The following is a 13,478-nucleotide window of genomic DNA, read 5'->3' as shown; positions in this document are numbered from 1 at the left end:
AAATTCTCTTCTCCTCAGCCACCCAGCACCCAGGGACGCAGCTAGATCTGCAAAAGCCAGATGTGATCAGGAGGAAACTAGAAGAAGTTCAACAGCTGCGCCATGACATTGAGGACTTAAGGACCAGCCTGTCAGACAGATATGCCCAGGACATGGGAGAAAACTGTGCCACACAGTGAGGAGTGCCGGGGAGGACATAGGCTGCTGCTAGGCTCGCCAGAAGGTTCCTTCCCAGACAGTTCTGCCCTCCGCTGCTGCACCCAGAGGGGAGAGCCTGTATCTGGGCCCAGGGTTGTGAGAAGCCTGCCTGTTTTGCTGTACTCTGGCTTTGCCTTATTGGGTTATGTTTTGCTTGTTATCTTAATTCACTCTTAAAGACTGAGTTACTAATTAACCTTTTTGCAGATTTCAACTGATAAAGTCCTCACAAGTTGTTCCCAGCTCTAACCTGGCATGAGAAGCAAACAGGCTGCTGGCCTCCCCTCCATCCTCCAGGATGGATCCATGTTCATTCCTATCCATACCTTGGTCCTACTGATGCTCTTTTAAGAGAGGCCTAAAGGGTAAAGTAGGAGTAGCAACCTTTTAAGAATTCTCAGGCCCCTTGTATCAGTCTTCCTGAGAACTCAGCTGGCTTTCTGGGTTTCCTCAGGTACCTGTTTCCTCAGGGCTGTTCCCACAGAGGCCTCAGGGTTATCCACCCCTCAGCAGAGTCCCTACTATGATCACTGACTTGGGGACCATGGCAGGGCTTCTCGGCCTGCCTGCTGGGCCATCTTTTACAGGAAACTCTTCTTAGCTACCCATTGTCTGTCCCTAGAACCTTGGGCATGTGGCCATGTGCTTGGGTCCGCTATGTCTTCTAGAGTACAGACTCCTCTGTGGTTGCCTTGTGGTGCCCGGGTTGGACAGTAGTTTTCCCCGTAAGACCACAGGGCAGCTGTGGCTGCTCAGTCCTTCCTAAGGCTGGGCGCTGTAGCCAGTCCTCTGAACTGTGCCTCTCATTTGGGGTTAGGAGGATTCCCTTTTCCTGCTCTAACCTTGAGAGTTCGGAGCACCTAAGGTAAAAAAGTGTTGAGTGTTTTCTGGTGTTTTGTGTTTCTCTAGGGCCTTTGAGCCTTAGCTTTCTGGTTTTTCTTGCCTCCCAATTTAGGGATCGTCTCACTTGTATCTGGTTGTTTGGCCAGCCCTTATCCTCCTCTAGTTTGGATCCAAGGGCCCTGTACGTATGAGGAGTAAAGCAGTTGTGGGGGTGCAGACAGGACTTCTGCTAAGCCTTGGGGCTGTTAACAGCACCATGGACCTCCAGGGCCTGAGGGGCCTCTTTGCCAGTGTTTTAACAAGTTTATGTTTTCTTATGCAGTGGCTTACCTTTCAGAGTAATCACTCCCAGCCGACCAGCCCCTCAGCCTCTGGGCTGCTGCCTCCTTAAAACAGAGCTTCCTGGTTGGTTTCCACCCTGTCGTTGGGAGCCCAGCCTCCATGCTCACGGGTATTTTTCTTCGTAAAGTTTATAAAGTTATTTATATGAATCTTTGTTAAGTCGACTGGTTTGTATTGCCTATTTTGATTACAGAATAAAACATTTAACAAACACTCCGGTTTCCCAGTGCCTCCCAACATCCCCTGCCTGCCAGCCTGCCTGTGACTCGTCTGAAGTGAGTTTAGGCAGATCCAGTGTGGGGGCTCAGTCTTCCCACTTCTGCTCTGGGTGGCGACAGATTAGTCTCGGCCCACACTCCTGTGTTGCAGAGAGCAGCCGCCACCAGTTGTCACTACAAAGTTTCAGACCTCTCAGAGGTCAGCAGCTTCTGGGTTTTTGTGGCTTTGAGGAAATGACTTCCCCAGAAGCAGACAGGCAGTTTGCCTCAGCAGGCAGCAGAATTGTGGTGTTCCTGCGCCATTATCTATGTAGCCCCAGGTCTACTCTTGGGGGCTATAGTGAACCTGACAGAGCTTGATCCACAAGCTTGGAATGGGTGCTGGACACTCTTCCACCTCATTAGCTGAATTCTTAATGTTCAAAGATGTGGGGTGTCATTTGCAATGTAAAGGTAGAGTTAAGTTGGGATCACCCCAAAAATAGCTGTGCCAAGGGCCAGTGCAAGCCAGGTTAAGTCGTGGCACCAGCCTTCGACTCCGCACACTAGCACGCTGTCCCGCAGCCTACCTCCTCCCCCTGGCTCCTGAAGGGTGTGTGCCGCTCCCCCACCCCCTCGCTTACAGCCACCACCCCTTTCTTGTCTGAGCCTGTTTGAGTGGAGAGGTGCTTTAGAGGAAATGTCCTGGCTGCACTGGCCCTCCTCGCCCTCCAGCGCCCCACCACAGCTTCTCCCGGCCCTTGCTGTCTAAGCTTGCGGACCCGCCTTCCAAAGTTCCATACTGAGCTGTGCTATTAAGAGACCTAGTGACCAGGGTCGCACTGCTTTGGCCACTGAATGTACACAACCCGGGTAGACTGGGGAAGGCTTTTAGCTGAACCGGTCCGCCTGCCTCCCCAGCTTTTTCTGCCTTTTAGCCGGTCCCCAGCATGGGGCTGAGGGGGAGGTGGGGGAGCCAAGTAGCTGCAGAGGCCGGGGGTCCTCTGGGCTCCAGGCCACGGAGCAGGGCGGGGTCATGCAGGCCCCGCCTTACCCGCCTGCGCAGCTCATTGGTTCCGAGAGCAGTGACTCGCGGGCGGAGCAGGAAGGAAACCGCTCCCAAGCGCGGCGGCGGCGGCAGCGTAGTTCCTAGCCGTGCAGCTGCCGCTCCCACCGTCCCTCAGTTGGTCTGTGTCCCCCGCCTGCAGCATGAGTGGCCTGCGCGTCTACAGCACGTCGGTCACCGGCTCCCGTGAAGTAAGTGTGTGCCTGGGCCGGCGCCCGGAGAGGGTGGGCAGTCTCTGTGCTCCGACCGGCGCCCGGGAGCCGCCCCCACGATGGAGGCAGTGAGGTGCGGGGTATGGCCTCCAAGGTCTGGTCCAAGGGCTGGGCCCAGCCTGAACCCTCGCACCAAGGGCCCCTCGGCATCCCCAGCGTGAGCTGCCCACGCTCATTCCCCCAGTATAGGGCCATCCATTCTCTTGCACCAACCCCCGACCGCTTTAATCCCGCTTCCTCTCCACTGTACGGCTGTGGAGATGTGTCTTGTAGAGAGGGCCTGCCCCTCGCCGAGTCTAGCTTCCCTGTCATGCACAGAACTTGCCCGTCTTCTTTCTGAAACTCACGTAGTTTACCTGTCTATCCTTGGACCCTTCCCATCCCTTAGTGGCCAGAACCTCCCCGCAGAGTGGGCAGGCACCGGAAGGAATTCCTCCCACAAATCCATCAGCTTGCCTGCCAACCCTGTCAATCCTCCGCCCCTAGATCAAGTCCCAGCAGAGTGAGGTGACCCGCATCCTAGATGGGAAGAGGATCCAATACCAGCTAGTGGACATCTCCCAGGACAACGCCCTTCGAGATGAGATGCGAGCCTTGGCTGGCAACCCCAAAGCTACCCCACCTCAGATTGTCAACGGGAACCACTACTGTGGGGTATGGGGTTTGGGTTCTGGGAGGTGTTGGAGGACTGCAGCCAGGGTCAGACCTGGGCAAACAACTGGGGTGCCCTGCACCTTGACTCAGGTGACTGCCTCCCTTCCTCAGGACTATGAACTCTTCGTGGAGGCCGTGGAGCAAGACACACTGCAGGAGTTCCTGAAGCTGGCCTGAGTCAGGATGGCCACCGGTCCTATCCAGCTAGCTCTTCACCAGGCCTTGTTACCAACTCCTTGTCATCCTAATCTGCAAACCCAGACCCTTTCCGCAGCCTCCTCCTCTTCCTTCAGAGGCAACATTCCTTATTCACCAACTAGTCTCAAAAGATTGTCTTAAGCCCTGACGATGGCTGTCCCTAGCCACACCTTGGGGCATCCTCTCTGCCTGGCCCTGTCTGATGAGCATTTCTGTTGCTTCCATCAGCCAGAGCTCTGCCAAAGGCCCCGCATCCCCGTCCTAGGGAGTGCCCTAGAGACAATTAAATGTCCATTCCTCTGGTGCTGACTGCTTGTGGTGTCCGGGTCCCTGCCTGGCAGAGGCAGATAGTTCTGGTGGTGCTTGGGTTGTCCCAGGGCTGCCTGCCGCTGCGTGTGCGTGTGCATGTGTGTATGTGTGTGGAACACATGGCTGGCCGGCTGGCTGGCAGCACATGACCATGGTGGACATGAAGTTTCTCAACATGGTGGCTGAGTCACCCTGTTTCCCATGCAGGTTCTGCTGTCTGCCTGCCTGCCTGCCTGCCTGAGGGTGGCTGCCCCCGGGCTGCCTCCCGTGTTGGAGCTGACTGATTCAGTGTAGGAGGGTGATGGGGACGTGTAGAGCTGCAGCGGTATTAGATTGGGTCATGGGGGTAGTTGTGGCACTGGTTTTGTGCACACTATGGAGAAAGTATCCACGTGAGCTTGTGGATTTACATGCATCTGGTTGTCTTCAGAGACCTCCCCCCATTGAGGCTCCCCCGACCCAGCTGAGACGACAGAATGTCAACCCAGCTAGGGCTGGCCACTCCCTCCACTGGATTCACTTAGTACAACTTGGAGAACAGGAACCCAGGGGACAAAGAGTCAGTGGCTATGCCGGCTGGGGCTCCAGTTACAGGCCTGAGCATCTCTACCACCCCCTCCCTACAGTTACAGGCCTGACCCCTCTCTGGAGAGCCTTGTGGAGCTTATGTCAGGGGCGGCACTTTATTCAGGGCAGTGAGCCTGGGCGGGAGCTGGGGTTGGACAGCAGGGCTCGTCGGGTCCGCAACAGCAGTGTCGCATTGGGAACCAGGCCTGCGGCCTGCAGAGTCACTGTATCGTCCTGGTAGACCGTGGGCGGGAAGGTGCTCAAGATCTCAAAGGCAGCTGAATCCATGTCCCTGGGTGTCCAGCAGAGTACATCAGGCCAGGCCATGGAACCAGGAACCCCCTGCAGCCCCAGTCCTGCCCTATACCCACCTGGCCTGTGCTAAGAGTTTCCGCACATCGCCAATGGTATCCTCAGGCCACATCATCAGCAGGAAGGCCTGCTCTCCATTCTCGGACTTGATGCGCAGCATGGAGAGCGGAGGCATTGGCATGTCGGGTGACTCCTGGTTCCTGCAGATCCAGAGGCCTTCAGTGCTCCTCAGCTCCCAGGCCTCCTCTCCGCCCTGCTCCCATCTCTGCCTCGCCCTCACCTCTGCCGCTCAGAAGCCAAGGCAGGTGTCTCCACTATGATCTCCTGGATCCGGGCAGGCATTGGGCAGCAGTTCTGGAAGGCAGCCATGGAGAGTGGCTGGAGCCTAGGTCTCACCTAAATCATTTCCTCCGCCCTCAGGGAGGACTGACTCATCCCTGAGCAGGGATCGATGGGACCAGTGAGCTAAAGAGCCCAGGTGTTCTGTGTCAGCTGAGGCCCAAGAAGAAAAGGAAAGGAAAGGAGGCTCTGGACGGTGACATTGTCATTCTCCAAGTCCAGTGTGGGAAACAAGGCCGCCCAGATGATGGCCAGGCTTGGGGCCCTAACCTAGCCTGCAGTCATCTGAAAGGGAACAGGACTGAGGACATTAATCACCCTGACTCACGGGAATATGAAAGGAGAGGTCTAGTTGGGAAACTGCCAGCCGTTGACAGCTCTTGAAGCAAGGAAGCAAATCAGGCGGGCAGGAAGGAAAAGTCAGATAGAGAGGGCAGTGTCACAAAATGGGCCTTCAATGCCAGGGCAGTGACCTTGGTTTTCTCCAAGAATCCCCAGACAATGCCAACAGAGAAAGCTGTTGGGGCACATGGCTGGTACGGGCAGAAATGAGAGAGGAAGGCCAGCCCAGAAAGGGCATCTGTGAGATACTGGAGCCTAGGTATGGGCAGTGCGCTGCAGGGAGGACCTCAAGGGGTGGCCAAACTGGACGAGGCAGCAAAGGGCAAAGGAGACAGATGTCAGGAGGCATGCGGCTTGACACCCACTTTTTGGTGGGGAGACTTGGGAAGGGAGAATGGGAGTGAAGACAAAAGACAACTGCATCTGAAAGGCTTGCGGGACATTAGCCAGGAGCATCTGGGCCAAGCTCCTCCAGAACACGCGGGACCTGGGCCTTGGGTCCATAGGCTCACCCCCTCAGTTGTAGCCACCAACCAAGTTGTCCTGTGGGTGGTGGGGTACAGAGTCCTCACCAGCTCCACAGAGACATGATTTAGTTCTGAGGGTCTCCTGGCAAGAGGCTGTAGGCTGAGCCAGGGCTGATGATAAAAGTCCCCTGCAGAAGGCTGCTGGGTAATTAGGGCTGGCCTCACCTGCAAGGTGTCCCTGATGGGGCCCCGGATGTCAATCACCTCGCCTTGTCGGATTACACACTTGGGAAGCCTGTTCAGGAATTGCTCAGCAGTCATCCTGGAGCCTGCAGGGAGGGCATTGGGAGCCTTGGCCCAGGAGGGACTGTAAGTGCTGGGAGAGGCCACCTGGAGCTTGCTCTGCACAGCCCCCCAGCCAACCTTGGGGTCCCGCTTACCTGAAGTCTCCTCCACCCTGTCTGTGACCTTGCGCATCTTCTGCCGGCCCACCACACGACCCTCACCTGGGAATTGGCCCAGACCATCCTCTGGGTAGATCTGATTTCGCAGGTCACTTACCTGACAGGGGAAAAGGGCCACAGAAGTGGGGAGCCCAACTCTTCAGCCCTGAAACCTCTCCCCATTCCTGCCTGCCCAGAGGTCTCAGGAACCCAAGGGCACCCCAGTTCACACTCAGGCCCTATTTATGCAAGCACCCTTCTTACTCATACTGGCTGAAGGCATAGTACTGAAGACCCCCTCCCCACTCCACTGGGGGGTCTGAATGTCAGGAGAGGGCAGAGCTCCTGCTCCGGTCTGCTCTGCAGTTCCCACTCCATCCCTGCAGGTCACCACAGCTCGGTCAAGGCATAGTCTCAAGACTAGCTTCACAGCCACCTCAACCGCCCCCCCCCCCCCCCCGTCATGACTCACGCTATCTTGTGCATCATGACAGCACACACCCTCGCTGTGGAGATAACCCGCCTCTGGAGCCTGCTGCTTCCTGCTCCCCACGAGGACAACCTTCATCCCACTCAGCCCTGGCGACAGATGGGCTCATCTCCTGTCCCTGCAGCCCAGGCAACTCTGCCTCTTCTTGGCGTTTGCAACTCATGCCCTGCCTTCTACCCGAACCACGTGGTTTCAGAAGCTTGTAGGGGAAACTAGGCCCACTGCGCATTACAGATCCCTCGGGAGTTTCTCGCGCTGTTAAGGTGCCCTGAATGCTGGGAAGGGTGGTCCCATTGGCAATGTTGTACCTTCAAGATGCCAGCAGAGGGCACTCTCAGCTGCTCACTGCGGTCCCAGCTCCCCCTCCTGCAGGGCATCCTGAGTGGGTGGGTCCCTTGAGTGCATGGCTCCCTCTTAGGAAGACTGATCCCTGAGGAGACTATTAACCCCTTTCTCTCCAACACTGCACAGGGAAAGGGTGGGTTGAGAAGGGCTGCTTACCTTAAAGGGGACTCCATCAGGATACAGCCTCTGCAGCTCTGAGGGAAAGAAGCCATCCAGTATGTCCCGGAGGCAGCGCTGCAGGGGAGTGAACAGGTGAGGCCTCTGTAGCCATGCCATGTCATGCCATGCCATGCCAAGCCTGCTACCTGTTTAGTTGGCAAGCCATAAACATCATATTCTGGAAATACTGGGAGTTCTGAGATTGGAGGGGTGGGACCTGTGTTCTCTGTGGAGGGCACGCTCTCGCAGTGACACCCCACCATGTCTAAGCAGGCGTGAGTAGGCATGGACCCAGAGCTCCATCCTACCTGCGTGGAGGGATCGTAGAAGGGCCGGAAGGGCCCATCAAACATCATAATGCCATTCCGGTAGACCTTCAGCGGGATGGGCTCTAGGGTACGGAACTGAGCCCCACCAGGCACCGGTGTCACCTGGGCCTCTCCCTCCACCACCAGCTCACTCAGATCCTGTAGACTGGCCAGCAGTCTGTCAAAGTCCACCTCGGGGGGCACAAAAGAATCCCCTGGCAAAAGGGATAGATGCCCATGAGCCTCTGTAGCTGCTGTGTGCCCTGGCAGCTCTGGGCCCTCCCACATTGAGCAGAGGTTTCACCACACTAGCTAACAATGGCAGCTATTGGATAATTACTTTGAACTTTTTGTTTTGTTTTATTTTGTTTTGTTTTTCGAGACAGGGTTTCTCCGTATAGCCCTGCCTGTCCTGGAACTCACTCTGTAGACCAGGCTGGCCTCGAACTCAGAAATCCGCCTGCCTCCACCTCCCAAGTGCTGGTATTACATGTGTGTCACCACATCTAGCGGGACACTTACTTTGGGTCAGGGGCTTGCTATCCATCGTCCCATTTCTTCCGCTTATGACCGATCCTACATTGTAAGGGTTATTCATATTCCTTCACATTTTCAGAGATGGGAACTGAGGCCAAAGAGAGTTCCCTGGCTTCTTAGCAACACACAGCCTTAAGAGCAAAAGTTAAGTTTGATACTAGACCTGTGTTGGGCACTGGGCTGGCAAAGCTCCCAGCTCTGGATCAAAGCTTTCACGGTTCAAATCCCAGCTCCTGTACTTCTTCCTGGCTGGCCTTACCACAATGTTCTGGGTGGCTCTAAGGCGCCAAGGAAGTGGCCGCGTGAGGGCTAACTTGGAACAGCCTGAACTGTCCAAGTTCATCAGCTCTACCTTGTACAAATGTTCCTCAGGCCAACCCCAAGGCTGGGAGGCAGGGGCTGTTTAATCTCCACTTGATTCACGAGGAAACAGCATTAGAGAAAGGAAAGGTGACTGACACACCCCAGGCCACCTGGCAGGCTGGAGAACGTAGAAACCAGACACATCATCAGGGAGGGAGGGGAAGGGTGGGGACAGATGGCTCTTAGGGTGTGGGGCAGCTGCTGACCAGATGGTCACAGACTCTTGAGCATCTGCCAAGGCTCTGTACTCCTCTGGAAACTGCTGCACACGTGGCCCTGCACAGTTCTAGGGGCAGAGAGGGAGAAACCAGGACACTCAGGAAGGGCCATAAAAGGATGGCAGGCAGAGGGGTTGCTGGCCAGCCTCTGTTCAATGCCCCAGGGCTGAGGAAGGGGCCATAAAAGGATGGCAGGCAGAGGGGTTGCTGGCCAGCCTCTGTCAAATGCCCCAGGGCTGAGGAAGGGGCCATAAAAGGATGGCAGGCAGAGGGGTTGCTGGCCAGCCTCTGTTCAATGCCCCAGGGCTGGAGAGGTGGCTCAGCAGTTAAGAGCACTGACTGCTCTCCCAGAGGTCCTGAGTTCAAATCCCAGCAACCACATGGTGGGTGGCTCACAACCATCTGTAATGTGATCTGACGCCCTCTTCTGGTGAGTCTGAAGACAACTGTAGCTGTCTACAGTGTACTTATGTATAATAATAAGTAAATCTTTGAGCCAGAGTAAACAGAGACTGAGCAAATGGAGCCGACCGGAGCGAGCAGGGTTGACTGGAGCGAGCAGAGGTCCTAGAATTCAATTCCCAACAACCACATGAAGGCTCACAACTATCTGTACTCACATACATAAAATAAATAAATCTTAAAACAACAACAACAACAAAAAGAGGACAAGCATCCAGCAGACATAGGACTGTTAGCTTGCTGAGAGCTGTTTTGTGGCAGGATGTAGGTCAGGGCACTGGGGATCTAACTGCTCGCCCCCAAGTGGAAGTACAGGTGGAGGGGCTATGTTTCCTGCTGTCTCTGCAGCTGCTGCAGGCCCTCCTTCAGCCCTCCCTTCTCCCCCCCCCCTTCTCCCAGGCACTGGCTACTCTCTGAAGGTAGCCTGTCCCTCCTGCCACTGGGCTTCCCTGTTTTGTGACCACCAACAGCCCGCTGTATTGCACCTCCTGCCCCACAATGACAACGACATGAGTTTTCTTTACAATGACTTCAGGAACTGGCCCCGTACCTCTTCCCACAACTAAGGAGAGTGAGGTCTAAGGCTGCTATCTAAAACAGGCAACCTCAGAGCCAAGGCTTAGGGAGAGCCACAGGGTGGGTAATGGGGCAAGGGGACAGATGGAGTCCTTGGGATGGTACTAAGAAATACTGATGGCAAAAGTTTGCCTCAGAATACTGGCCTGGAGGACAGGGGCTATGGACCCATGTGGCAGAGCATTTCCATAGAAAAGAGATGTGGAGGAAGACAGCAGAGAGACAGGACGTTTAGTGAAGTGGGAACTGGTCTGCTTTCTGCCTCGAAAAGGACATCTAGCCCTGGCCAGGAGAGGACAGAATAGGTAGGGTGGGCTGGGCTGCCATTGGGTCAATGGACAGGCGGGAGAGACTGGGTACCTGAGGAGGCAGCACAGCTCCATGGAGAAACATTCAGGAAGTAGGGCAGGGTGAGCCTGCTATGGCCAGCCCAGGGCAGAGCTAAATCAGAGAGCACTCGCCAAACAGCCAAGGTTCAAAAGAAACCTTCATTTGGAGAAAACTGTAGCCTGTAGCAGGTGCTCCTACACAAGACAGCATAGGCAAGAAGCCAGCCTTGTGTTGGCTCAGGCCAACGGAGAGACATGACCCTTTTGTGGCATGAGCAGGTTAAGAACCCTGACCTGAGCTGGGTGTGGTGGCACATGCCTTTAATCCCAGCATTTGGGAGGCAGAAGCAGGCGGATTTCTGAATTCGAGGCCAGCCTGGTCTACAGAGTGAGTTCCAGGACATCCAGGGCTACACAGAGAAACCCTGTGTGTGTGGGGGGGGGGGGTGGCAAGAACCCTGACCTGGCCTCAAAATCATGTCAGTGGACCTGACTTAATGGCCCTTGGAGGCCTTGTGAGGTACCATGCTCAAGGTCATGTGAGCCCTACTGGACCTACGTGACTCAGCTCTGTGTAGGTGGCAGCTGCCCAGTGATGGCACTTGGGACAGAGCTACTTAGGACCCCTTTCTAGGAAGGGTCACAGTGTAAGGGAAGACCTTTGAGACTTCGCATAACGTTAGGTTTGGTTTTAAGACAGGTAGCCCACACTGTGAGGGTGAAGCTTGAACTCAGGACTTCCCTTCCTCCCCCTCCCAAGTGCTGGCCTGACCTCTCTCCTTGGCTCTTTCTTGGCCCTGCAAGGCCACACAGCCAGGGCTGCTGCTTGTGAGCTCTGTAGGCTGGGACAAGCTTCTAAGCTTCTGCGTTGTAACTTCCTCTTGTGTAAAAGGTGGACAAGAGCAGCCCTGAAGCTCAGAGGGTAGCTGCTGTTGCCTGTCCCAACTTACTCTGGCCTCAGGCTACCCCATGCCTTACCTTGAACCCTGCCGGGGAACCCTTGGCACTCCTGCCTGATTCTTTTGCTCCTGAGCCCATCCCCTTGGCCCTGGTCACACATTCTTGCCATTTTGGGTATGATCATTTGCCTTCCAATTACTCTGGACACTTCTTAAACACCAGTTAGAGCACTGAACCCTAACCTGGCTTGGGGGGTAGGGGTCCCCCAGAAGCATGTGCTGAACCAACTGTCTACCCCTGGAGGAGCAGTGTGGTTCTGTTAAGCTCAGAAAGTCCTGCCAGCGCCCTCCCAGAGTCCTGTCCCCTCGGGCTCATCCCTAGAGAAGTCAGGATGCCAAACAGCAATGGTAGATACACCAGAGGCCCTGTGTGTACTGCACAGCCCACAGCAGGTGCAGGATGAGCGGCGCCCCCTGCGGGCTTGTTGGAAGGATAACTTGCTACTTTGGGGCAGGATGGAGATGGTCCACCTCTCAGCCTCTTGCATCAGGAAACAGCCATTGTTACCACAACTCTGCGAGCCAGGCCTACTCCGGCCACTTCCCTGCACGCATGTGCTCTGAGCCTCTGGGTGGTTTCCGAGCACACCCTCAACCAGGACAGGTTTGTCCTGATGCCTGCAGCTCTCACCCTGACCTCTGCAGTCCAGCTTGGGGCTGTTCTGGGGGACTGATAGTCCCAGTTCCCCAGGTGCCATAGCCTTCCTTGTGCCAAGTGCTGTACTGCATGCTCCTGGGTGTCACCAGGGGACGAGACAGTGAGTTCAGAGCCTGCTGGCTGCCCCCCAGAACATCTAGCCTGAGTCTTTAAACCCCTTGTTCCAGCACTGCTCTTCCCGTGAGTTAATGGCACAGTTACAGCAGCAGCCCCAGTGTCTGTGGGGATCTGCAGGAGGGGCAATGTCAGGATAAAAGTGAGTTTGGGGGGAAGCTTGCCTACCCAGGACTAGGCCAGGCAAATCAAGCAGGGCTGCCAATATGGCCTCTTGACCTAGGAATGTGAGAAGCACCAGGGCAGGGGCTTGGGCCGGAGGCTAGGGTGGGGGTAGGGACCTAGAGAGAGACAGGCGAGCAATGTGGAGGAAGGGTGAGAATTTGAGGAAAGACAGGAGAGAGACAAGCACCAAGCCTCGAATGTTCTCTTCACCCAGGGCCAAAACCTGCTGTGTGCTGAGGCCAGAGCACGTGACACAGCAGCCAATGTGATACTTGTACCCTGGTGAGAGGCTGGGGGGGGGGGTTCCAGCTGCACATCACCCCATTTCCAGGCTCCCCTCTGCTGGCCCCCTTCATGGAGAAACTGTGACTCCTTCCTAAGGCAAAAAGTTCTGGATCTAGTCCATTTCAACCCCCTCCCCCAGCCATGGATGCCCCGCTCACCTGCCCACTGGCAGCTGTAGGAAGTGACGGACAGATGCCCAGACACAAACCAGCAAGAAGCCAAAGCAGGTAGCAGAGGACCCAGGGACAGTCAGGCTACTCCCTGAGACAAGAGGGAGTTCCGAGGAGGAAAAGCTCCTAGAAAAAGAGGACATTTCCTCCCTGGCAGGAAGAACTAAAGGTTTCTCCCACACCGGAAGGCAAAAGCAAGAGAGAAGTGTAGAAGGCTCTGTGGCCCAGGAACCCCGACGTGGAAGGCAACGGTGGCTTCAGAGCCACAGGCCTGGAGCGGCTGCACCAACAAAACACAACACAGGATGCTGTTTGGGGAGGGTTGGTGGAGGAAGTACTTGGGACGTGTAGAAGATGCGTTCAGAGATCAGCCATGTGGTCTGACCCCTCCTAAAGGAAACAGAAGAAACTTCCACCAGAAGGCAGGTTGCTCTCGGGGGTGTGAGGGCTGCATGAAGCAGAGCCCCGCCTCCTGTGGTGGGCTCCAGGGGCGAAGCAAGAACCCCCCCTTCCCCCCCAAGCATTCTCAGCACACAGAGCCCCCTGCTGTGGCCTTAGTCCCTGGAGAAAGGTGGCCAGAGTGCCAGGCCCTGGCTACTCTGGCCTGACACATAGATCTTGTCCAGCAGGGCCTCAGGTTACCTCCCACAGTCTGGGGCCACACATGCTCCCAGCACCTTCTCACAGAGTGCTCCAGGGCCAGCTCTGACTCCTCCTCCTCCTCTCCTCTGCATCCCTCAAAAAGGCCAAGGACCAGCCGGGCGTGGTGGCGCACGCCTTTAATCCCAGCACTCGGGAGGCAGAGGCAGGCGGATTTCTGAGTTCGAGGCCAGCCTGGTCTACAAAGTGAG

General features: G+C 55.9%; 3 protein-coding genes across 4 annotated transcripts in view; 2 read left to right on the top strand and 1 right to left on the bottom strand.

Moving 5' to 3' along the window:
- Positions 1-1,596, top strand: part of Cep85 (centrosomal protein 85) — a 52,747-nt gene extending 51,151 nt beyond the window's left edge. Inside the window, exon 14 of one of the 2 annotated variants that reach the window (XM_021160249.1) lies at positions 19-1,596. In XM_021160249.1, coding sequence (XP_021015908.1) covers positions 19-179 — 161 coding nt within the window. In that variant the 3' untranslated portion in view covers positions 180-1,596. The remainder of the gene's footprint in view (positions 1-18) is intronic. The other variant, XM_029476304.1, reaches the window with a different exon arrangement.
- Positions 1,597-2,688: 1,092 nt separating this feature from the next.
- Sh3bgrl3 (SH3 domain binding glutamate rich protein like 3) lies at positions 2,689-4,019 on the top strand. The gene is made up of 3 exons (XM_021161129.2): positions 2,689-2,837; positions 3,345-3,512; positions 3,624-4,019. Exons 1-3 carry the CDS (start codon positions 2,790-2,792, stop codon positions 3,687-3,689), a joined length of 282 nt encoding a protein of 93 aa, XP_021016788.1. The 5' UTR covers positions 2,689-2,789; the 3' UTR covers positions 3,690-4,019.
- A 628-nt stretch (positions 4,020-4,647) lies between these two features.
- Positions 4,648-13,478, bottom strand: part of Ubxn11 (UBX domain protein 11) — a 25,765-nt gene continuing 16,934 nt past the window's right edge. Inside the window, exons 9-15 of the mRNA XM_021160435.2 lie at positions 7,792-8,006; positions 7,481-7,558; positions 6,487-6,607; positions 6,272-6,375; positions 5,179-5,252; positions 4,958-5,098; positions 4,648-4,878 (exon numbers count right to left, since the gene is read on the bottom strand). Coding sequence (XP_021016094.1) covers positions 4,707-4,878; positions 4,958-5,098; positions 5,179-5,252; positions 6,272-6,375; positions 6,487-6,607; positions 7,481-7,558; positions 7,792-8,006 — 905 coding nt within the window. The 3' untranslated portion in view covers positions 4,648-4,706. The remainder of the gene's footprint in view (positions 4,879-4,957; positions 5,099-5,178; positions 5,253-6,271; positions 6,376-6,486; positions 6,608-7,480; positions 7,559-7,791; positions 8,007-13,478) is intronic.

This window comes from Mus caroli, chromosome 4, assembly GCF_900094665.2.
Source record: "Mus caroli chromosome 4, CAROLI_EIJ_v1.1, whole genome shotgun sequence".
Classification (NCBI taxonomy): domain Eukaryota; kingdom Metazoa; phylum Chordata; class Mammalia; order Rodentia; family Muridae; genus Mus; species Mus caroli.
Note: the sequence above shows the minus strand (reverse complement) of the source record. Positions and strands in the feature narration are given on the sequence as shown.